The 24,767-nt window shown below is 35.8% G+C and overlaps 2 protein-coding genes across 5 annotated transcripts in view; one reads left to right on the top strand and one right to left on the bottom strand.

The window, feature by feature from the left end:
- Positions 1-20: 20 nt before the first annotated feature.
- LOC126757992 (uncharacterized) lies at positions 21-1,142 on the bottom strand. The gene is made up of 2 exons (XM_050471943.1): positions 502-1,142; positions 21-422 (listed from the first exon to the last, which is right to left on the bottom strand). The coding sequence occupies exons 1-2, from the start codon at positions 982-984 to the stop codon at positions 198-200; spliced, it is 708 nt and encodes a 235-aa protein (XP_050327900.1). The 5' UTR covers positions 985-1,142; the 3' UTR covers positions 21-197.
- Positions 1,143-1,912: 770 nt separating this feature from the next.
- Positions 1,913-24,767, top strand: part of LOC126758501 (uncharacterized) — a 59,134-nt gene continuing 36,279 nt past the window's right edge. The window contains exons 1-2 of one of the 4 annotated variants that reach the window (XM_050472785.1): positions 1,913-1,982; positions 2,530-2,669. The gene's annotated coding sequence lies outside the window, so the exon portion shown is untranslated. Of the gene's footprint in view, positions 2,670-24,767 lie in introns of all 4 variants that reach the window. The other 3 variants (XM_050472784.1, XM_050472783.1, XM_050472786.1) reach the window with 3 other exon arrangements.

The raw sequence follows: 24,767 nt of genomic DNA, 5'->3' as shown, positions 1-24,767 counted from the left end.
ATGTAATAATTTCAAATAAATTTTTAACTGTAAAATTCAAAATATTCATGTATGTATTTAAAAAATAAGTAATTATTATATTTATGTATATACGAAATTAAATATAGTATGGAATCCATTATGAAAAAAAATGATGAAATTTCATGAAATATCTCCTCCAAATTTCATCTTATCAGTTATTAATTTAATGCTAGCACCTATAACGGCAGTGATGCACGAATACTATCTACGGTATTTTGTATAAAATTAGTGAAAGACCAGCTATTTTCTGGCGCTTCATTTGCACTTTCGATTTCTTCGTCTTGCGATGATGGTGTCGGTAAAATGCGATCAGCTGTAATAAATATTGCCGCATCCGCATCGCAAGCGAAATATTTCCTTGTAAAAGATATATCAGCAGCTTGTGGAGATTGAACATCATCCTGAAATAGGTAATTCGTATGTATATATATATATATATATAAATACATATAAGTACTCTAGAATTTTCTGTTAACTGACCAGTAATTCCAAGCCAAAGAAATAACCAACTGGATGTATTTCCGGTACTGGACCAATATAACAAATAATGCAGTCAAAAAGCCTAAAATCATCACGATCAAAGTAGCGAGCCGGTACACTAACTACATCACCTGGCATTGCGGTATATAACCAGTTACAACGACTGCTATCTTGTACAAGTTGCAAGCGACGGTTTGGTTCTGGTATGCTCACGATAAATGGCCATAAATCATCAGACACGGGCAATAAACTATCTTGCGCGCATTGATATATGCGCGTTGTGTTGGGTTCACGGAGCACTGGATCATAAACAAACACTTGTAAGTTGTGCGTAGGAGCTGATGGCTCTGATGCAACTTTTATGAGTGTGCCAGCAGCAACTGTGAAATTCTGCAGCTCTGTTGAAGCTTCTTCAAGCTCCTCAGTCGATGCAACCGACTGCAAACGTGATGTCCGTGCCAGCATAGCATATTTTGTGGTCATTTTTAAGTTTAAGCTTTACTAATAAACTGCACTAAAAGCTACGCAATATAGTTGTGAAATTTTTTTGGAGAAATGCTGATAAAAACAAATTTATTCCGTATGTTCATTGAAATTATCACTTTGTTGTTTTGTATACTTCTTTACTAGTGATGCAAAAGAAAACTAAATAATCGATATACACATTAATATCCTTCACTGGTTTACTTAAAATGTAATTCCATACTATATATTAAAGAGAAAACTACGATAGAAATATCTATTAGTCAAAAATATTTGTCTTTATAATTTTTAAATTAAAAGTTAAAAAACTGCTTTTACATATTTATATTACATTAATTTATTTTCGATAAAAAACGAAGACAATTTAGTAACAATATCTCTCACCATCACAGTGATACAAGTAAAAATAATCAAATAACAAAAGAAATCAAAAACAGATATCGATACTGCCACTTATTGTGAATTTTTTCGTTCACAGCTTACTTATGAGCGCGGAAGCGGAAATAGAAACTGTGAATTTAAGTTTAAGCATACAGAAATAATATTCTAAAACACAGTTATTTATAAGAAGAATTGGAGAAATATATAGGATAGTATCCAAAAAGAGCTTGAATTCTCACAAGGAGACTGAAATTAAATAATTTTCTTTTAAAAAATGTTCGCACATAGTTATCTTCTTATTCTTATCTTCATAAATGCATACATATACAAACGTGGTATATAAACACATGTGCACATACATTTAAGAATTAACATATTTTTGTATATTAAAAAGGCATCTTCACAAGAAATCACCTTGCACATCAGCGACATAACCGCCGATCAATGCGCTCTCCCATACATTCGTATGAGCTCGTTAGATTTTGTTGCTCTCAGCTGCTTTTGGCTAGTGGTCGCTTCAATTGGATCGTGCTCGCTTTTAGTTCTTTACACGGATATCAGCTCAGTCTTTAACCGCTTCGCCGAGTATAACGTTCGATAAAAGTATTTGAAATTCGGTATTTTCAAAAAATGTCTTTAATAAATTTACTAAAATCATATATATTTATGTAGAGTAAACGAGTATTTTTAAATATTTAAGCTTTTTGTATGACGCGTGTCGTGTTTTTAATATTTTTCTATTTTCGCGTGTGAAAATTACTTGTCGAGTGTTTGAATACTATTATGAATTGGCAATCAAAATAGTGGCGCCTGTGTGTCATTATGGGAAAGTTATATATTATTTTCATATGACATTAGTTGTGCCTTTAGTGGTGTCGGTGCTATAGTTTTATTATGAAAAATGTATGTGGTGTTATAAATTTTTTGATCGCTAAGTTTTTGGCGACATCAGCCAATGTCACTTGAGTGGGTGTAACGTGCGAGTGTAGGTGTGTGTACATATTTATACGTGTGTGTCACAAAATATATTTTCTGAAACTTGTTTTATTCACTGATTGATATTTGATGAAAAGTGCCAAAAACATTTCAAATATATATTTTATATTCGAAATTAAAATTTATCGATATATTACCTACAAATACCGTTTTTTATTGCACACATAGGGAAGCGTAATAACATCTAAAAATACGGTGTGATATTTAAAAAAAAATATACAAAAAATTAATGAAATAAAGCTAGAAATTTCTTCGTAAATATTTAAAAATTCTTAAAAACGTCAATAACAGTTTCATAGAAATTGTTGGTAAGTAAACTATTATAATTTCTAAATTGAAAGAAAATATTAGTTTCTACTCCGAATTATTAAATCCAATTTCAATGTTAAATCTTACCATTTTATGTGAAATATTTCTGAAATTAAGTAAATTTTTCACTGATTTTGCAAACCGACAGCAGAACAGGCACATAAAAAAACAACTAATTTTTAAACGATTGAGTTATGTACATATATCTACTTGCAAATCAGAAAAAGTGCATTTTTCTGTAAATTATTTTTTAATAAATAAGTAAAATGTTCAATAGAGAATTTAATATAGACAATAGCGGAGAAATTCGAGGAAAACTCCTTTAAAGTTTTGAGCGTTATACTGGGTTCTTTCAAATATGCTCGAAACTTTTTGCCGAAACAGAGATATTTGTAAATATACATATGGACATTCGATATGCAATCCATATGTATGTACATACATACATACACACATATATCCAAAACAAAAAATCGATTTTACAGCTCGCAAGTCGCCATAACTCCTTAAATAAATTATATCTATTTAAATATGTATATCATTAGCGATATTTTTTACTATAAATAATTTTTCATTGAAAATGTTCGAATATTGAAAAAAAATCATATATTTTAAGCTTTATTTCAGAAAATATTCTTGTGAAATTTCTGTTGTCAATATTAAAAAAAATTAGTTTTCATAACTGTTATATATTTAATAAAAAAAGTCTGGTTTAAATAAACATTCATTAAAACAGAACTAACTGAAGATCAAATAGAAACAACATTAAACCATTTGTAGTCGAATATGTAGAGATGACCTTATTTTGAAATAAATTTTGATAACTAATAAATCCATTTACTTTACACTTTAGTCTAGTCAAAAACATAAACTTACAAATCTAATTAAAACACAGAATATTTACTTAGCACAAATTATTATGTTTACAAATGAGTAAAATTTTTCGATATACACGCAATTCTATGCGCCAATAAATTTTATGATATTTATATGAACAATTTTTCTTGTAAACAACGTCATCTGTTTAGTTGATTTCTATCAATTTAAATTTGTATATTCAGAAATTAAATGCACGCCCTAAAAAAATGTTGGCCACACACTTTCCACACTCCGCGCTAGCTATTTCTAGTGAAGAAACAAAATATCTCAAAATTGCGCAATGCCCGTTTTAATGGTCTAATTCGGGTGCACTGTTGTTGTATGAGTCACAAAGTTCTATAGTAAATTCAATCCAAATAGTAATATTTTCATATTTCTTCAATGCAACGCAAATATTGCGAAAACGCAATTTGTTTAGACACTTGAGCTGTGCAATAAATTATACCTGAGGACAAGGATTTTCCAAGAATATGGATCACTTGTGGGCATTTAAACAAAAGCGTACGCTGCATTCGACCGCAACCAGGCACGCGTGAAAATGCATTCACATGACGTTGCCTAATAAATGCGCACATAAATTACTAGTAATTTCAATTGTATAAAGCAGCCATAAAATATGCATACTAATGGCATTTAAAAATTTGTTTTCAAAATATTTGAATTAACATGCTAGAGCACGAAAAAAAATCCATATGATTTTAACTTTTCAAATAGAAAACAATCTTTCAAAGCACAATATTATTTATACAAATAAATAGAGACATGTGCGTACAAAAATTTATCGCTCTGTCGATAAATCAATCGACTGTTGGCGCCAGTTATAAGTCGTTTTTCATCCTTTGAAATTTATTATTGCAATATAAATATTTGAGACTGTTAATTAAGTCAAAAATTTAGCTAAAACGCACACATGCTTATAGTTTGCTACAAATTTATATAAATAAATGTGTTTCTATGAATATCTGATCGTTTTAGCGTTCCATTTCAATTGCCGGAAAATGCTGACAGATAATAGTTGGCGCTTTTAGCAAAAGAAAATCGCGTTGTTTTGCTGGAAAACTATAAAATATAATGCAGATAGACAGAAGTACATGTAATATATTATATAAGTAAATATTTATAATTTTTTATATGCCAATTTATGTTTACATACTTCGTTGTTTTATGCACACTTCAAAAGAAAATACCTAAACTACATATGTATAAATCAAGAATTAATTGCTTGGCGATTAGCCAAATGTATGTTCTATATGTAAGTATCTATGTTGGCAGCTTTCCGGAATATGAACTTAAATGAACTTAAAGCTTAGAACCTAGGCAGCTAGTGCTTTTTTAAATTAACAATTAACATTTTTAAGACATTTTTTGGAAATTTATATTTTTGTTTGCGCTTCAAAAGTAAAGTGCTGCGAAAAAGGCTATAAAGAATTATTTACAAGCGTTTTTCCCCTTCTTATGTTTAATGAACAAACTAGCAGGTTGGTTGCTCCAATATCTTAAAAAAATTTGCGTGGAAACTAACGCTTACCCAGAACGCAACTGACAAATTTTTTAAAGGGATGCGCTCCTTGTCTCTACTACTAAGCATCTGAAAGCGTCAGTGCGTTTCCATGTGTTTGAAAGACTTAACCTAAACATTAATATCGTCTCATGGTTTCATATTGTTTGGAAGACCTAACCTTACAAATTTAAATCTATTATTGCCTCAAACTTCTTATTAAAGGCTATACAGCTGACCGAGAGAGGGTGTAGATCGCACTCATATAAGGTTCTAAAAATTGTTACTGGATGAGCAGCTACCAATGGTACGTTGAAGTGGTGAAACCGCCCTAAATAGTGTTGTTAATTCGGGGATTTTGACCATCTTCCAATACGTTGATATTTCAGGCTCAGTGTCTGCATAAGTTTGCCTATTTTATTAGCTGATTATGTCGATATAACTAGATTTTTAAAATTATTTATTCTAAGTTATACCTAGTCTCAAAACTAAACGTCTGGGCTACATTTTTAGCGATAAACTGCAAACTTCAGCAGTACAACCCGCAGACTATTCGATGAATACACTTTATATAGAGAGGGATTAGCTGAGTTGGTATTAAAAAGGTATACAGCTGATGGTTCACACAATAATACTTGTTATTCAAGCCAAAAGCACATCGAAATTAGAAGAAGAAAAGCAACAATCAAAATTTGCAAAAGAAGAAAGTGCAAGTGTTACCCTGTACAGGTATTTGGATAATATATGCATTGTTCAAACCTCAAACACTTTATGGATCGTCAAGGAAAACAATAAACTAAAAATAACGATAAAACAACAAATACACCGCCGGTAAACATCCAAGTTTTATGCAAATCTTACACCGGAAACAATTTAACATGAAATTCATTTGAGTATGCGGTACACAAACTGTTTTGACATACATATACAAAATATTTCGACTGTATTTTTGAAAGTATCTTCACAATCATAAACTAGTTGTGAATAAAGCGTAACAGATCGGTTGGGAATACTCGAGGTACAGATTAATCAATTGTTGACACTTTCAATACTTAATTTAGGAAGGTAGAGAAATCGATGAGTTTAGTTTCCGATTAAGTAAGAGATATATGGCCTTAAAATAGCAAGATCAACACGCCACGGAAATAAGTTTAGACATCATGAAGTTGGTTGTGAGAATTCGCTTTCTCAGAAGAATATACGATGGACGCTAATAGAGCAATGGCCTGTTAAAAGCCCCACAACTAAGGAGAGGCTAGCCTTACTGAGGGCAAAGAGATCACTAGATCCCCTGCGATCAAACTGGGGCCAAAAAAGGGTTTTGTGACTGCGCAAGCGACAGCCAAGCTTCCGCGAAGCCCAACTAGCCAGTAGTAGAACACAAGAGGATACGGGAGTACCGACACGCTCCCATTTTATTGATAGCTGATGTGCTAGCAATGAAAGGCATCCAACTTTCATTGCTAGCTCCTTAGCTTTACAATTTCCTGCGATTCCGCTATAGCCCGATACGCATATCAGTCTTATCACAAGGATACTCGATGCTATTGATAGAAGGGTTAGGCACTCCTCGAGCAAACCTGAAAGCACTGTTAATGAGTTCAAGGCTAGTATTGCGGCTCTGCTATATGATTGAATGGTCGCTTCTCTGAAGGAGGCTGCCCTCCGGTGCAGCAGATCTACTGCTACCTTAATGGCTGCAACCTCGGCTTCGAAGCCCTTGCATTCGTCAGGAAGTCTGAAAGTGGAGTTGATAGAGAGCTCCTGACAGTAAACCACTCCACCAATATTCTACTCAAGCTTTGCTCCATCCGTAAAGAAACTCACTGCTCCTCTCCTCCAACGTCTTCTTCCCACCCATAGCTTCCTCGTCGGTATATGAGCAGAAAAGGAGCCGCCAGAGTTCGGTTTAGCCACTTTACATGACTGCTAAAAAATCGAAAATTGTGGAAAAAGTGTTTTCAAATATCTGTCGCTCCGCGGTAATAAAGTAACAAAGGTCAAAGGTGTATTTGTGGCATGAAAAAGCTTATCATAAAGCTTAAATAATTGTAAACTGGTGGCTCGAAACTTTTAAAACTTCATCTTTGGGGCCAACTTCAACACAAAAAAAAAACAAAACTTCTCGAATAAGTTCGAAAAGAAATGTACAAAAAAGTGAAAGTAGAGACAGCATTCCTTCAAAGGTTAAAAAGTAACGACTTGTAGTGATTTTAGAAAGAGGGGCCGAGGACCAAGTTCACAAGCAAATAAATGATTCGTTTTGACGCGTTTTATTCGACGCAGTTTTTTAATCACACTCCAGCGCAGTCACATGCATGCTGTTTTCCGTTATTTTCTAAATTTTTACGACTTTTTTAGCGTCGCTCGTCAATATCTAATGCAAAATGCTATTATCCACAAGCCATCGCACAGAGATCAAGTATATTTGACCGCAATTGTGGGCAACTTATACGGCAACAATTCGATTGGATTATTGCCAAGTGTGGCGTGGGGTAGAGACGCGTAACGTAAAGGGGCCGGGCATAACACAAGCGATTAGCGATTGCTTAATGTGCAATGCGCAAACAAACAGTACAATTGCTGATGGAACGCGTGGACACGTTCTGTTTGTATGTACCAAGGCGGTCCGATAAGCACAAGTACTATCTATTTTCCCAACATAACCTTCTTTTAATCCGATACGTGAAAATAACGTTTTCTAGAAGTCTGAAAAGTAGGCTTCCGTTCTCTAACTAAAATTTCTGCTCGACTAGTGACTTCTTTAAGTTCGGAAACAAGAACAACTTGCATGGAGCCAAATCTGGAAAATCGGTGGATATATCAGTAGTGACCATTATGTAATTTTTTAGGTAAACGATGTAACTCATGCTTCTGAATCTCAAAAAAGGCAGAACATCGCGTTCCTGATGGCAGGATTGGCTGATAGGAGAGCTTTAGTCTTCTACGAAGCAGGTTCGCCTGGTAAACTCCAGACTAGTTTGTGTTTTAGTCTCTAGTATGTACTAGAGGCTCCATGTTTCTAGAAATTGGCTTTAAACAGTATCAAAAATTACTATGAAATAGTACTACATTTGCGATTGTTGTCTGAAGTGAGCAAACGTGGCCTCCATTGGACGGAGAGCATTATATTTATACCCAATATTTCATGCAGAATACGATTCACGGTTTTTGGAAACAACTGTTTCAGGTAACTCACGCACGCTCATTTGGCGGAGTGCCAATACGTCATTATCTTTCACTTCTTCTTATGATATGGAGGCCCTCTGAGTATGGCTTATCGGAAATCAAAGTGAGACCGCGTTGAACTGGTTAAACCAACTTTAGACAGTTGCTGTGGAGGGTGAAGGATCACCGTATGCAGCATCGGAGTGCTTTTTGGTTTCACTATGGGATTTCTCTTCCAAAAACAAGTAACGAATCACCGAGCGTTACTGCTCCATTCTCATTTTTTTAAACCCCGTGGATTCGTTCACACCCGATTCTACTGAATATTTGACAGGAGTAGACTAAGAGAATGCAATTCAAGTTTTTGTCATCATCAGGCGGTGAGGGTAAGTACTTATCGGACCGCTCTGTTACTGAAGTGAAAGAAAGTATTATGTCACTGAATGCGCATGTATATTAATGTATATATAAATATTTCTATCTCTTGAACGTACACAATTTAACTATTCAAATAGTTTTTATGAGCTCACAAAAGTCGCCTAATTATTCTTTTATTACTCTTTTTCACAACTTTTTATGTCTGAACCTTTCCATGGCATAGCGCTGCTACTGTTGTATCCATTTCAATTAAATACAAACGACTTGCTATTGTTGTACGTTTTCTATATACACAGATACATACATACATATATACAAGCCATAAGCGGAGTAAATGTATGAGCACGCTTTTAAATTGAATAATTACGGTTCGGGTGCTGAAACCGCATATGATGTGGCGCGTCCGTGTAAAAAATCTATATACAACACTAGGTGGATCTATGCAAGCTTAGAAGCAGTGGCGACGCAGCAGCCTAATCTGTCAAGGCATAACGGCCTTAGCTGGCTGAGGTACGAGTGCGAGATTGCGACACACAAGTCTCAAACTTAAATATTGTATATATATTTACATGCATATATGTATAAGTTTGTATGCATGACTTTATCTTGGATCTTTTATGGGTTGCTCGCATTCATGGCTGGCGACTAGTGAATGCCAACGAAAAACCAAAATATACAGACAGCTCTTGATTTATTCGTATTGGCAGGTGATGCCTTATATACCCGTGTGTATGAATACATACATGAACATATGTATATATGTGTGCACGTCTGTCAAGTATATGAATGTACATATATACATATACATATGTAAGTACATACACTAATGCATATGTATCTATTAACATCTTCGTATATATTCGTTTGCACAGCATCAAGTACATTTTGTCTAATCCATTATTAATATTTTTTGCTATTCCAATTGGAAATTATACGAAATTATTCTATAAAAAATTTTATCGATGTCCACATTCTATTTCTACATTTCTTTTTACTCGAATTCATATCATTGACTTTTAAATTTTAACAATTATGTTTTTTTTTCAAGTAAATTTAGAAATTTTCAAACAAAAATCATTAAATATCGTTGCCGGAACTCGCGATCTGTTCTAAATAATGCAGCATAATTAACTTTGTGGGCTTGCTCAGCTTATGCCCTCCTTAAATTGATCTATCCTTCTTTGGATCCGTCTTTAGATCACTTTTCACTATCTCTTTTTGAACTTATTTCACCATTAATATTTTCTATGTTTCAGTGTAACTAAAAACTTATACGCTTCAAGCTTCCCTTTACTTTGTTACTTTTCCTGAGTTTACTTTTCTTTCAATTTGTTATATATGATAAAGATTTTATTTTCCTCCGATCCATCGTTGTTTGGATCCTTGTTCTATCTCGTTACCACTCCCTGAATTTATTTATTTCTCAAGCTGTACTACTTGCTAGATTATATCGCATATTTTGCAACCAAGGTTTTTTTTTCTTCTACCCAAATATGCTTGAACCCTGCTACCACTCTTTGCGCGTTCTATGAACTTATTTCCTCTCCATCTGTTGAGTTTTGGCATAACTCGGGCAATAGACAACTTACTAATTTTTTTCAAACCTGTAGGAATGCTCTTTCTATACCAGTGTGACACTTTCAAAAAAAATTTTTTTTGCTTTTTCGATAGTTTATATATTCAAAAATATCCTGTGAAATCGGCCATATCTTGAAAATATATTTAAGTTTAATAAACATTTTTGTTTCAGCTACTCATTTGACCGGAATCATGCCAGCAGTTGAGGCACTTTTTTTTCGGCACTTCCGCAGACAGCACATAACTCCGTTATTTTTCAATATTTTTGTAAAAAAAAAATTTAATATAGCTAAAAATATACTTTATTACGTCCATAGAACGTCGAAACATTCAATCTAGTACTTTCTTTTAAAAAAATTTACGAAAATTACCTAATTTTTCATGCGTCACACTGGTATAGCCCCTTAAAGCCTTTTATTACTTTGCTAACGCTCTCTCAGTTTAGTCCAATCTCAAGCTATTCAACTACAAGTATAGCTAGAGCATTAGACGTCCGACGGTTTTGCTCCGATCCAACTTATTTGGTGTTGTTCACTAGTCCTTTAGTGTTTCACGAGCTTATTTCCATATCAAACTGTTGTACGTATTGTCGAAACGAGGACATACTTGTATATATTTTTTTCTCCTATATAAACTTATTTAATTTATTCTTTTACTTCCTTGATGCTTCTTACTTTATTCCCTCAACAATCTGTTTTAGAAGTATTTATAATTCTACTTGTTTCGATCCTTATGTTATCTTGTTAGTGTGGGAGGTCTATATGAAGTAAGATTGCGTAGCTGCTGTCGTCGTATATCTCGTACAGCCCATCGTTCCATCGTCCACGGTATTCGCCGTTGCCAATGCGCAAAGGATCATAAATCTTCCACAGAACCTTACTCTTGAAAACTCGTAACACCTTTTAGAATTTGGGATTTGTTCGTTGGTTCGTTGAGAGAGGACTTTACTTCTCAATTGCCTACTCAGTTCGAAGTAGCTTCTATTGGCAAGAGTTATTCTGCATTGGATTTCGAGGCAGACGTTGTTATTGGTGTTAATGTTGTTTCCAAGATAGACGAAGTTATGACTGTCAATAGTGACGTGAGAGCCAAGTCGAGAGTGTGACGACTGTTTGTTTGATAACAGAAGATACTTCGTCTTGCCCTCATTCACCACTAGATCCATTTGCTTCGCTTCTTTGTCGAACCAGGAGAAAAGAAAACTAACGACGCGACTTTATTATTATTTAATAGAGCTACTGTCCTGGATGACCAGACCTCGTAGGTTTCCCGTTTGAGTTTGATCTTAGCTTTAGAGACACGGTCTGTAGAAATTTTTGGATATTTCTTTTTTTTTATAAAATCTTAGTACTAACGCATGACAAATCTCTCTGGATTCTTTGCCATGTTATCGATATTCCTTTTCATGCAGTTCGATCCGATTACGCGTCATATCCGTTATTTGTTTATACTAAATCGACTAATGTATGCAGAGAGCGATGAAATGAGGACCGACTTCGAGTTGCATATTGCTCTCGCTTTTGCAAACTTGATTTAAATCAGACCCACTTTTAGGGTGTCGTTAGTAACTATCTACTCTGCGGGAGATTTAAGTGATACTGTATATAAAATTACTTATCAAAATTTTCTTAGAGAGTTCATTTCGTAATTTTTAGAAATCTTCTTAATGGAACGTCAGTATAAACAAAAGTACGTAACGTAAATTATTTATTGACTACACGCTGCAGGCCAATAAATTGCATACATAATAACATACATATGTGTATACATACTTATATGTATGTGAGTTTGTATATGATATAATATATTATATGAGATTTAATATGCAGATTAAATAGACAAGAAATAATGATTGCAATTAAAAGTTGAAATAAGTATTAGAAAAAACGTTGTAATCAATTATATGAACACATTTCAAGCTCATTTGTTTACAGCAATTGCTCATGTTATGCTCAATTTGTAGCAGTTTTTTGCTTTTTTCCCTCTTCGTTTTATTTATTTTTTATTTTTTGGATTTGTCACAAGCAAATTTGTGAACTACATATGACATTTTTCTTCTGTATTCGCTGTTTCGCCTTGAGTCACATATTTAGTATTATTTTTAGATACCTTTTTCGAAACGAAATTCGTATTTAGCACAAACACATGCGCACTTAAATGTAAACAAACGGTACAGTGTCGCGGAAATGGGTTTAGCATTGGTGAAACTTATAGTTTTTATAAAAAATTTTTACGTATGTTTATTTAATTCTCTAAATTATAATTCTTTAAATTTAATAAAATTATTTTGTTAAATTCATTGTTTTTTTTTTTAATTTTTTTCACGACTTAGTACCCGGAAATTGTAAATAAAACGCAAAATATTTATTTGTTCATCAATATTTTTTTCGCCTTCAGAGTAATTACACGAAATGTAATACACTTACAACGATTTTTTGTTTTATCTCTTCGATCGACTGAAAACGGGCGGTAATCTCAAAATATGGGGAACACGAAAAAATCACATGGAATCAAATCTGGTGAATCCGGTGGTTGGTCGATGGTATTCATTGTGTTTGTGACTTTAAATTCGGTCACAATCGTGGCTCGATGTGATGGTGTATTACATCGTGTAAAATCCATGAATTGTTCTTCCACAATTCCGGCCGTTTTTGCAAACGTTGTTGGAACTGGAACGCGTGGTTTTCTTGGTTTCGGCTAGTTTTTTCCCCTCCATTCCGATGATTGTTGACTTGTTTGCATGGTAAACTCATAAATCCCTATCTCATCGGCAGTTATAATGCTCTTCCTCAATGTGGGATCGGAATTCGCAGGATCAAGCATGTCCAAAGTGACTAGTTTACGGTACTCTTTTTGAAGATATTTCAGCTTTATCAGTTCAAGTCGAGCAAGATTGCGTTTCATAACCAAAATATCCACCGAAATCATTCGAATGGACTCGTGAGAGATGTCAAGCTCTCTTGCCATCTCTCTAACACTTGCTTGACGATTTTCAAGCGCCATATCCTTCACTTTTTTAATATTTCCCTCTGTTGAAGAGGTCGAAGGTCGCCCAGAACGATGCAATTCTTCAACGATCTTTCGACCGTCTTTGAAGGCTTTGTACCACTCGTAGGCTTGTGTTTTTAATAAATGAGTCTCCGTAAGCCTTTTCCAACATTCGCAAAGATTCCGCACACGAAATTTGGTTAGAAATACAAAGTTTGAGACGAATTCTTTGTTCGATATTTTCATCCAGCCGTTTGTGAAATCAGATGAAAATCAGTTATATAGCTCTAGATGCTTTATTTCTATTTTCTCTATTTTACCTGGTGAACATTTGCGGAGGAAGTATCTCAACGTATCGCTGATTTGTGCCCACGCCCCGACTGAAGAGAAGGACGGTGTGATCAAAGATGTATTTGCGTTTGTAGCGCACCTAAGAGAGCTGCCCCGGCACGGTGTCAAAATCGTGCTTGACGACTGTAACCCCAGGGTGGACAAAGAAGGTATTTTTAGCACAACGGTCTGTAAATTCAGCCTCCATGATGAAACATCCCCAAATGGGTTGAGGCTGATCGACTTCACCGGGATCCAAAATATGGTTATCTGTAGTACTAGATTTCAGCACAGGAAAATTCATCAAGCTACCTGGCTGTCTCCGGATGGAAAAACCACCAACGAAAACGACCATGTTGTGATAGAAGGAAGACATGATTCAAGTGTTTTAGACGTGCGTACGCTCAGAGGTCCTAGCATTGACTTGGACCACTATCTTGTTGCAGCCAAGATACGCACCAGCCACTGTGCAGCAAAAAACGCAGGTCAACAAACACAAGGAAGGTTCGATGTCGAGAACTGCAATCACAACGGACAGCCGAAAGATTTTCCACACTACTTGCACTCCTGCTAACTGAGGGCACTTATCAGCAACTCGGTATAAGGCAACTATGGAACGGCATTTCAAGCTTCTTAGGTACAGCTGCAAGCGAAAACATTGATTTTCGGACAAGGAAAAATAACAGCTGGTACGAAGAGGAGTGCCATGACGTAGTGGAGAGAAAACAGACTGCCTACCTCGGAACATTGCAATCGACCACAACACGTGTGAGATGGAACATATGCTGAGAGCTGAAGAGGGAAACAATAAGCATTTGCAAACAAAAAACGAGAGAGGTCCGAGCAGATAGAGAAGGACCTGGCTACACTTGGAATTTCCAATTGGCGCCAAATTTTATATTTAAACAATTTTTTTATTTAACTTGATATTAAATTTACATATATTTATTCGCAGTATTAGAAAGCGCTTTTTTCAACAAATTTGAAATCCAAAATTTAAGTCCAAAATAAACAAAATACGCTCTCACACTCATTACATACCTAGTTCCTAGTAAAATGACATATCGTCAACGGATCTTGTTGTCATCAAATGTGCAACGTGGAATATTTTTCACATTTTTTATTTCAAGTGTTTCCGATTTTTCGTCATCGGAGGTCGCCGATGAGGCAGAGGTGGAGAGAAATCTCAACAAATATAACGTTAATAAAGACAATTGGAAAAATACGCTCGCTGACACGTACACACTTACGCCATCTACTATTACAAGTGCGCATAAAGGAGGCGTGGTGAAACAGTAAATAAAATAATGTACGGTTGTATGTCTTTTATTTATGTGAATTCTAAAGTGGACCAGTAAGTTTGAGCTGAGCCAGAGGCGCAAACAAAAGGAACAAAATAAATTAAAATAAGAAAAAAGTCAAAATTAGTGAGCACTCGGCAGTGCTAGTATTTAAATGTCCGACACTGACTGAGTTGAAGGTGCTGACAGCAGGGCGCTCGCTCGCACGGCTGCACGGCGTTCATTACCGCTTGCTGTGCTCTTTGCCGTGCTCTCCGAGGGCGTTGATATCGCCCGCCTGCAAGTGCTGCAGAAGTCAAATGTATTGCAAATTAAAAACAGGAGAAACACCAATAACAAGAAAACTGAAAAAAAAATACGTAAAAACGTAAACGGCGGGCGGTAAGCACGGACGGACGACGGCAAGTTGTTTTAAAGTGTGCCACTAATGGCACAGATTTTTAAGTGGGCTATTTGGCGGACACGGCTGGTTGTTGTGTGTTACTGTTGTTGTTGTCATTGCTGTGCGGTGAACGACTAAATTCAAGGCGTTAGAAGTCAAACTAATCGTGTCACATTTGCGAGGCGGAAAGCGATTGACTGATGGCGTGGCAATGCTGTCTTACGGTTCAAAACAACAACAATCCCCTAGAAAATATTTGTGAAAATCTTAAAAAAGCAATCAAACAAAAATTTCAAAGTGGAGCAGATGTTTATAAATTTTTCTGCGTGTTGCCCTTGAATTCATAATGCATAATTAAGTCTCAACGTGGAGAGCTCCGATCTAGTACGCCCTGTTGATCTATGTTTTATAAGCAAAAGTAACAATAATCTTTCTCTTATTTGTGGAATACGTCTGAACAATGCCACAAAGTGCTAAGTTCTGCAGTGTTAAAGCCCTCTCGTCGCATGACTTTTGGGATTTCGTCAGTATCTCAAAAATACCCTCTAGAGAATAACTCTCAAGAACGGATCAAAGTTTTTGGCCACATGCCTAATCTAATCTTTGAATAACAATAACTAGTACTCTTTTTTTAGCAAGTACATATGTTTTCAAAATCCCACAAAGTGGTCTTGATTGGTAAACCCATCTTTGTTGTATTGTCTTGCATTTCGTCAGATTTTCCTTTATTTCAGAAATACCATCGAGATATTGACTTTGAAGAGCTGAACATGGTTGGATAACTTTTTGGTGATATGCTTGCTCTGTTCTCTAAATAATAATAACTAGTATTCTCTTTTAAGATAGTACTATATGTGACCTAATCCCACAAAGTGGTGAATTCTACAATCAGACTTTCAATACCTGAACCTATTTGGTTCCAATTGGTTAGGTGGTCAGGGTTCGAGGCTGACCTAAAACCTCTGCCATACTGTGGGTCCGGCACACGGACGAAGTGCGACCACGAACCTCCCAAAGGGGCCCAACCCAATGAGCAGATTGGAGCGAACTCCAAGGCCTAACTGTTGCCTATAGTATCAGATTTTAGTCTTCGGTCAGACCTTGTAGCTTGCCCATCAACCTCAATGACTGGTGACATTTGTCGCTTGAACTTCAATTGTTTTTTCATTCGAAAGAACCTCATTTAATCAGTTCAAGCACATTGGTAACTGTTAGTACCACAGTCGATGGAGATGGAACGAGCTGTACGAGATATACGACGAAATTGACATAGTTCAACGAATGAAGAGACAGCTACCCTGGATAGCTCATGTTATTCAGATGGAAGCTTCAGCTTTGAAGGTTTTCGATTCAGTACCCGCCGGTCGAAGCAGAGGAAGAGGAAGAAGACTTCCAGTAAAGAGCAAGAAAAATTAGTAATGACATAAATAAAATTCGGATAAAAAAATAACGAGAGGTGGAAACATAAACTCTGTAGGGATTGATTGACTATCTTCAGAAGTAAGGATGAACTTTTTCTGGAATAGCTGATGGGTCAGATTTACTCCTTCGTTTGCTCATCAAAAAATGGCACCTCAGTATATATGTAAAGCCTATAAAGATCTTTCAAAGGAAAGATTAGCTCTGGTATACTGATATGTCAGATTTATTACTACTTCCTTGTGGGGGTTCTTTGCTCTGAATGTAAAATTCCACAAGAATTTCTAGGCGTCCCTATTTGCATAGATATTCCTTTGAGGGAAACTATATGTGAGAAATTCGGCTTACACTTCGGTTAAGTGCCGAACTAACACGTGATGGCTGTAAAACTCGACTATGTCAAAATCGAACCCGATTGACAATGTCAAACATTTCATTAGATAAACTCGTTTTGTTTCAAAATGACAAAATATGTAAAGGTTTCGGTTGCGTTTTCTTTTAAGCATAAGATCATATATACTTATTCTTTTATTATAAATATTTTGGCTTTGCATATATATTTCCGTTTATTTATTTAACACATACGAAATATTATTAATAATTTTTCAGCACTCGCGCACAGCTGGCGACAACAATTTTTCCTCATTTTGTCACTCGAACACACAACGTGCATTTTCTTCTATAATATTTTTAATATTTCTCGTGTTTCCTTTTTCTTTCACTCTAGCACTTTTATTTACGTATTTGGGATTTTAAGTACATATTTTTGGGAATTTTAATGTTTGAAGCATCTGTGCGAATTGCGGCTAAAAATAAATAACGTAACATTTTCCGAAATTATGTACTTAGATTATTTTCAAATATAGTATACTCATACTGCCCACCAGCGACAACTTGTGTTCGTGCAAATGTGTGAAAAATATTATTCGTATTTCGTAGATTAGAATTATGAACTGAGTCATAAGCAAATTTGAGTAAATCTAGCAGAAATGTCGATATGTGTTGTTTTTGCTTGCATTGTTGTTGTTTGTTGCAAAGAGAAATGACATTAGTTTACGTTACAAATGCAAAACGGAAAATATTATTGCCATAACAATTATAAACAATTATTTAAGGTGTGAAGAGTATAACAAGGAATGAGCAAAAACGGTATATTTTCCTCATTTTACAGTTGAATGACATCACGGCACATAAATGCTAGCATAAGAAGTAGAACAGAAATAGTTGTTGTAGTATTATAAACCTAAATGGGATATAAAAAAACTGATATGAGCATTAACTAAGGTAAAAAAACTAAAGGCAGGTATTAGATGATTGAGGAATATGATTCTCGAAGGTATATGGTTTAACTGTGCGATGGATACTATTTTTGATACGATGTAAAGAAAATCACATCTGGAACTGAGAGTATTTCAACGAGACCTCTAATATAGTTCAAGATTAATGGAGGATTAGTGGAGAATGGAGTCAAGTGTCATGCAAATGAGGAAAGTTTTCTGATTCACTTGATAGTGGCCAGAAACGATTCCTTTACATATGGCTCAAGCAGCTCACGACTTCCGGTCTTAGACAAAGTATCCTCTGGGTAGCCAAAAAACATCCGTTTGAAGGCCAAACATCCCCTCAAAACACACACAATGAAAAGAAGGAAAACCGCCTGGGGTGAGAGAGCCCCGTTTTGATGACGATAACTACAAATGTATTAAGGATTACGATTTAAGTACATGCAACTGGAATGTCCGGTCCCTTAACTCGGAAGGTGCTGCTGCCCAGCTGGTTGATATCCTCGTTAGAGTAAAGGCTGACAGCACCGGCCTCCAAGAAATGTGGTGGTCAGAACAGGGACTGAGGCGCGTAGTCTTTGTGGCATTTACTACATTGGTCATATAAAAGATCGCAAACTCGGTGTAGGATTCGTTTAGGGAGAGAGACTTCGCCCGAATCCTGGCATTCACCCCGGTGCTTGGCGACTTTAACGCCAGAGTGGGCATAGAAGGTATCTTTGGCACAACGGTCGGTAAATTCAGCCTTCATGATGAAATATCCCCAAATGGGTTGAGGCTGATCCACTTCGCCAGGGCCCGAAATATGGTTAGCTGTAGTACTGGATTCCAGCATAGAAAAATTCATCAAGCTACCTGGCTGACTCCGGATCGAAAAGCCACACCAAGACACGCCTCCAGTGTTTTAGAAGTGCGTACGTTCCGAGGTCCTAACATTGACTCGGCCTGGAGAGAGGTCGAAATGCGTGAATACGATGAGCTTGGCAAGCCGGCCGACAGGGTAGTGCTCGAAGAGATGCGGGGATCGAAGTGATCTAGTGATTGATAACCAGAGCATACTGAAATTATGGCGGGAACACTTCTCCAGCCTGATGAATGGCTGTGAAAGCATAACAGAAGGAGACGGTGATCGCGATTCCTCAATCGATGACGATGAAGCGATTGCCATTGCCCGACCATTAAGAAGTCCGAATAGCAATAACCCGTCTGAAGAACAACAAAGCGGCGGGAGCCGATTGATTGCCGGCCGAGCTATTTAAATACGGCGGGGAATCACTGATATGGAGCATGCATCAGTTTCTTTATAGAATATGCTCGGACGAAAGTATGCCTGACGAACCTTTTCTGTCTAAGAAGCTGTCGAACTACTGTCTCAGTTTTGTGGATACAGATCTGAAATATTGTACGTTTCCTTTTATAGTTAAGAAGCTTTGTCAGATCCACCGGTATCGGACCCTAAAGCATATAGCTAGCATGTACACTGACCAATCAAAATCAAGTTTTTTTATAGAAAACTTTTTAATTTCACATGTTGTTTTCAGAAAATTTGGATGGAATATTATCCAAGGCAACACTATAATCTCTGTACATATAGTTCAGATTTGTTACTGTTTTACGTTAGAAGAAGTGCACCTTTGAAGGGTGGTATAACTCTAGTATGGCCGACTCTTTTTTTTCCTGTTTGACAACTAATAAAATGTTAAGCACTATTTGAAAAGAAAACATATACTTTTTCGCATGTTAGACTTATTTCTATGGCCACCACTGTCTACTTATATATACACAAGCACTATATTCACCTGTTCGTAAACAATTCACACTTCAAATTTGATAAACCCACAAATTTTGAAACGATTTTGACATTTACGCGCTGTCAGCGAGCGGGCAAAACTTTGAGTGGGCGGTTTTGTATGCCACTTTGTTGTTGCTCGCACGCTGCGCTAATGTTAGCATTATTTGTTGTAAGGCGTCATAATTTATTTAAAAATAGCTCTAAAAGCAATAAATTAAAAAAAAAGAGATGAGGGAAACATACGATTTGTGGTTTGAAAATAAAACCTTCGGATATAGCTCGGTGGATAAGGGCGGTTGGCAAACACCGACTACATGACCTCACTTTTCAACTGGGAAAGAAGGTTCAAATTAAACATTGAAAAAGATGACTGACGTTAAGGTATGTTAGCTACGAGCAACACCTGTATTGAAGGCTCGAAAATGGACGGTGGAGTCGATGCGGGAATATACTGTCCAGAGTTAGGCATAAGGCAACCTTTTAAGTTGCCGGACCAATGCAGTAAATTTCCAGCTGAGATCTTTGGTATTGCGAAAGCCACCGAGCTGGCCTCTAATGCACCTGCAGGCAATTCTAGCGTCAACATCTACGTAGACAAACAAGCAGCAATCAAGGCAATAACCTCATAACGCATATCCGCTAGAAGTTTCTTCGGAAGCAGGATAGCAGTGGAAAGTGTTGGGGGAAGTAAGCAACTTAAGTTCTACTGGGTGACAGGCCACAAAGGCAACGAGGGCAATGAAATATTGGACGAGATTTCCAAGAATGGTGTACGGTTAACGTCCGAAAACGTGATCAACGTGAGGAAACCCATGGTGCAAAACTGCAAAAATCACGTGCAAAACGGTAGATCGGAAGTACACAAAATTACTATTAGCACTCTATAGAAGAGACTTTAGGAGCATGATGGGAATACTAACTGGTCACTGTTTGGTGGCGACACACGCCCGCTAGAGGGGGCTGACAGATCGTGAAGACTGCAGGAAAAGCCTAGAGCAGGGCACCAGGGAAACAATGGAGCATATCTTGTGCACTTGTCCCGCATTGGCAAGACTACGCTGTCAGCATCTGGGGTCCGCACAGTATGATACACTGGAGGAGGTATCGACAGTGGGGCCACAGAGTCTGTTAAAATTCGCGTCAAGCGCAGGCATCCTAAACGATGATTACTCCTCTTAAGACTTGGCAAGTGAACTCCAACTGGTATCGGGAAGAACCAAACTAACCTAACCTACATATTTATTACTATTTATTTTGTGCCTATGTGTTTTTCGCATGTTTCTTCCTTTGCTAATACATAAAATTAATTTTTGTTTTGAATTTTGCTTAAATTTTTTCATATTTTTTTCTCTAAAATTTTCGTAAATTTTGGGTCTGTTCTTGTTTTTATTGCTGCTGTTTTTGCTCTACTTAATTCCCTGCTTTCGTGCACCCATTATGTTACGGTAATTAATGTTCTATTCTTTGTTGGTCATTGCTTTTGTGCTTTATTGGTCAGCTGGCAGCCGGCAATGCCAAAGATTTTCTGCTTTTCTTTCACTCTTTGTGCTAAGTGACTTGTGTTTTTTTTTTTTGCTAGAGCTGGCGCATAGTTTTGACATTTTGGTTTTACTTTTTTTGTTATTCGTTTTTGCCAACTTTTTGTTGCTGTGGTCTACATGCCTTTTCACACCCTTTAGTTTGACGTTTAAATTTCGGTGATTTGTTGCTGTGTTCTTGTTTTTTTGCCGATTTAACGTTCTGATTTAGTTTTCTCTTAAAGACACTTTGTCAAATTTTTTGTCATATTTTTGGTGATGGATATCAAAAGTTTACTCAACCATAATGAGTCATATTTTCAATAACATTAACATATGCGCAAAACCAAAAGAAATAAAGGAAACAAAACCAATAACAAATTGCGTTTTAAAATATTTCCATTTTTAGTTGTCAAAGTTTGCTGAAAAACTGTGTTTTGTTACAGCGGAAATTGATTGGCTATGGAGAAAGATACTCTATATTTCTTTCTTTTCATATTATCAGCTATAATATTCTATTTTTATCTTAATTTTTTTATAAGTGGACCTTCCTTTTCTGAGAACAGTTCTGGAACAGTTTTCCTAACAGAACCTTCATATCAAGGGAACACAAACAAGTTCCATTAATGTATGTACATATATTTAATTAAAAGAAATTAATAAAAATCACACTGCCATAAAAAAAATAGTTCGTACCAGAACCTGCCGGATTGTTTCTCTTAGAAATCAAACCAAGCCTCGTTTAATTAGATTGACGCTTCTACATTGAAATATTAACAATTTTTTTACTGGAAAATTCTTCAGATTGATACGAATAAAACAAAACTAGTGTCTTTAAGTAGGTAACTAAGAGATCTGAAACTATTTCATAATACACACTAGATTATACTTATGAAGAACAGTCTCTAGCTGTAGTCAAAGAACTAAGTTTAAGTTCAAGTAAGTTTAGACAACTGCGATCCCAGAATCGATAGTGATCTTTTTATGCGATGAGTCTGTGCAAATTTAAAACAATAATCAGTTAATACGATATTATTGATATTGCCAAAAAAAAATCTCTCATTTTATCATTTATGATGTTCTGTCATTATGTAAAATCTGAAACTTATTGATCTAAGAAGGAGGTTCACCTTTTCTCAAGGAATTGCTTTGCTCTTTAATGTGTTGAAAGGAGGAGTAGTGGTGAAAAGCTGACTCTATAAATTTATACTTTCATCTATTTTAGAATTAGAAGATATTCTTGTGGTCCTGGTTTTAGGTGATATTGCTAGGTCACTGACCGTAAAGTCAGGAATGGCTGCAGTTTTGAGAATACAGACTGACAAATGTGAAGTCTATTGATATTCTATTGGCGGTGGAGTTCCACTTTCCCGAACAGACTTCGATTTATACACTCCTCAATAAGCATACTTTTTGTATCACCATATTTCTGGTAAATGTGGTGATTTTGTGGATACTCGTTTGGTTTTATTGTATAAGAAAAAGTTTTCTGGGTGTCTGCGGGATGTAGGACTGCTTCTATACAAAATAGCCTTTGAAATTTTTGTGGATACTCGATTGGTTCTATTTTACGAAACTCTTTTCTCTGTCCGTGGATTTGTTGGACTTTAGGCTGCTTCTATAGAAAATAAGCTTTGCAGAATTTTGATCTTTATGGGATCTTAAGTTGGTTCAATCAGAAATATATAATATCTTCGAGTGAAAGACCACTATAGATCGTGGTCTTCTTTACTTCGATGGAATAAATCAGATATTGCCAAGTAAAAAACTCATCGTTATCGAAACCATATAGTGTATACCGACTTTTGTGGGGTGAAAACATTTACTAAAGGCTATCACACTAACTCTCATTTGGTTTCTTGTTCAAAGCCTTTGAGATTTAGGTTTGAGGAATGTCGTCATTATATTCTACATGCTCAGCTCGATATTTGGCGGTCATTATTCAATATTTTTAGTATTTTTTACCTACATAGACAACTGTAGGAATTATGCTTGTAAGCTTCATGTAAAAATTCGGCGAGACCTGTTTTACACCCTGTACTTAAAAGTATGTCAATTTCAGTAAAATGAAAATAATTTCAAAAACATGCCATCAGGTGTGAAAATGATCAAAATTACAAACCGTAAACGGAAAATACCACTATAATTAAAATTTGTCAATTTCCCTGTTGCTGATGAATTAAATTTATTAATAGCACGGGCATCGAGTTGACAAAGCGCCCGTTCGGCAAAACGCAAATCAATAAATGCAGGCTTTGAGCAGGATAAACAATAATGTTAATATATTTTGCCTCGTGAGCGTGTGTTTCTGCGTGTGATGTAACGAAAATGAGCCAACACCGCACGATAAATCGAATCAAAATTTATCCGACAGACAAATATTTTTATTAATTAAGCGGTGGAATTAACAACAACTGATGGCGGACGTACAGCGATGTCTCCGGCAGCGACGCAAATAGTTTCAAGCAATTAGCGGAGTGGGTAAAATTGGTGTTGCTGTTGTTTTTGTTGTTGTTGTAGAACGCAGTAGGTTGCTAATGATGGCCGATAACACTGCGCGTGTATGTTGGGCGCTTGCAAGTAAATAATATAAGCTGACAGGGCGCTTTAGTGGTAGTACACGGCGTATACGTAATGCTTAGTACTAATGAGAAAGGATTAATGGAATGAAGAAAGCGACCAAGCGCGTCTGTTGAAGGCGTGAAAGTGGTGAAAGCAAGCAGAAATACTACATACATATAAATATAAATATACATACATATATATATATATATTTATATACTGGTGTATATTTATAGCAATACCTACCAGCAAATGAGCCAATGATAATCGCAAAGCAACAAATTGAAATCGAAAATATCAAGCTACAATTAGTAAATTGTCAAAGCAGAAGGACCAGCTGGTTGGCAGCGGATAATTACTTTAAGTGTAATGCGGCTTTTGTTTGCACACAGAAGCGCTGAGAGACAGCCGAATGGACTTTGACTTTCACGGTCATTGCGAACGAATGTAACTAACGAAAAGTGGAGCAAATTGAAAACAAGTTTCAAGTAATATAAAACAAGGAAGTGATGCGTGGAAAATTGTCAGTGCTATATTATATATTTTAAAGCGTGGTTAATTTATAGATATTTTGAAGATAAAATTTAATGTGAGATGGTATGCGGGAAATAAAATAAACAAACAAAAATTGAAAAAATGCAATAAAAATGTAAAGAAAAATCCATAAAAATTAATTGTGCAATATTGATAATAAAAAAAAATATTATGTTATATACAATAATACAAAAAAATAAGGCAACTAAAATATTAATTTGTAACAAGTGTTGTTCATGTGAATGTGGCAAATAATGTTTATAAATGTAAAATTTTCATTAAATATATCATTAATAAAGAAATATTTAACCAATATTAAGTTGTATTAGTTCTATAAATAAATATTAATCCCAAACTTCTGGAAATTATTTCCTTGAGCGAAATAAAAAACCGGTTACTCACCGAAAAATTTTAAATTTATTTTGAATTACTGAGCAGAGGTACTGCATAAAAATATTCGGGTTTTGTGAAGCGGTTACTTTCGTAAA

This window comes from Bactrocera neohumeralis, chromosome 5, assembly GCF_024586455.1.
Source record: "Bactrocera neohumeralis isolate Rockhampton chromosome 5, APGP_CSIRO_Bneo_wtdbg2-racon-allhic-juicebox.fasta_v2, whole genome shotgun sequence".
In the NCBI taxonomy this organism is placed as follows: Eukaryota; Metazoa; Arthropoda; class Insecta; order Diptera; family Tephritidae; genus Bactrocera; species Bactrocera neohumeralis.
The sequence above is the reverse complement of the archived record's forward strand: the minus strand, read 5'-3'. Positions and strand labels throughout refer to the sequence as shown.

Bases quoted from the DNA above. Each gene is read 5' to 3' on its own strand.
- LOC126757992 (XM_050471943.1), bottom strand. From the start codon at position 984: ATGACCACAAAATATGCTATGCTGGCACGGACATCACGTTTGCAGTCG. The intron at 423-501 runs GTCAGTTAACAG...TACCTATTTCAG, and splicing joins TCTTTGGCTTGGAATTACTG to GATGATGTTCAATCTCCACA.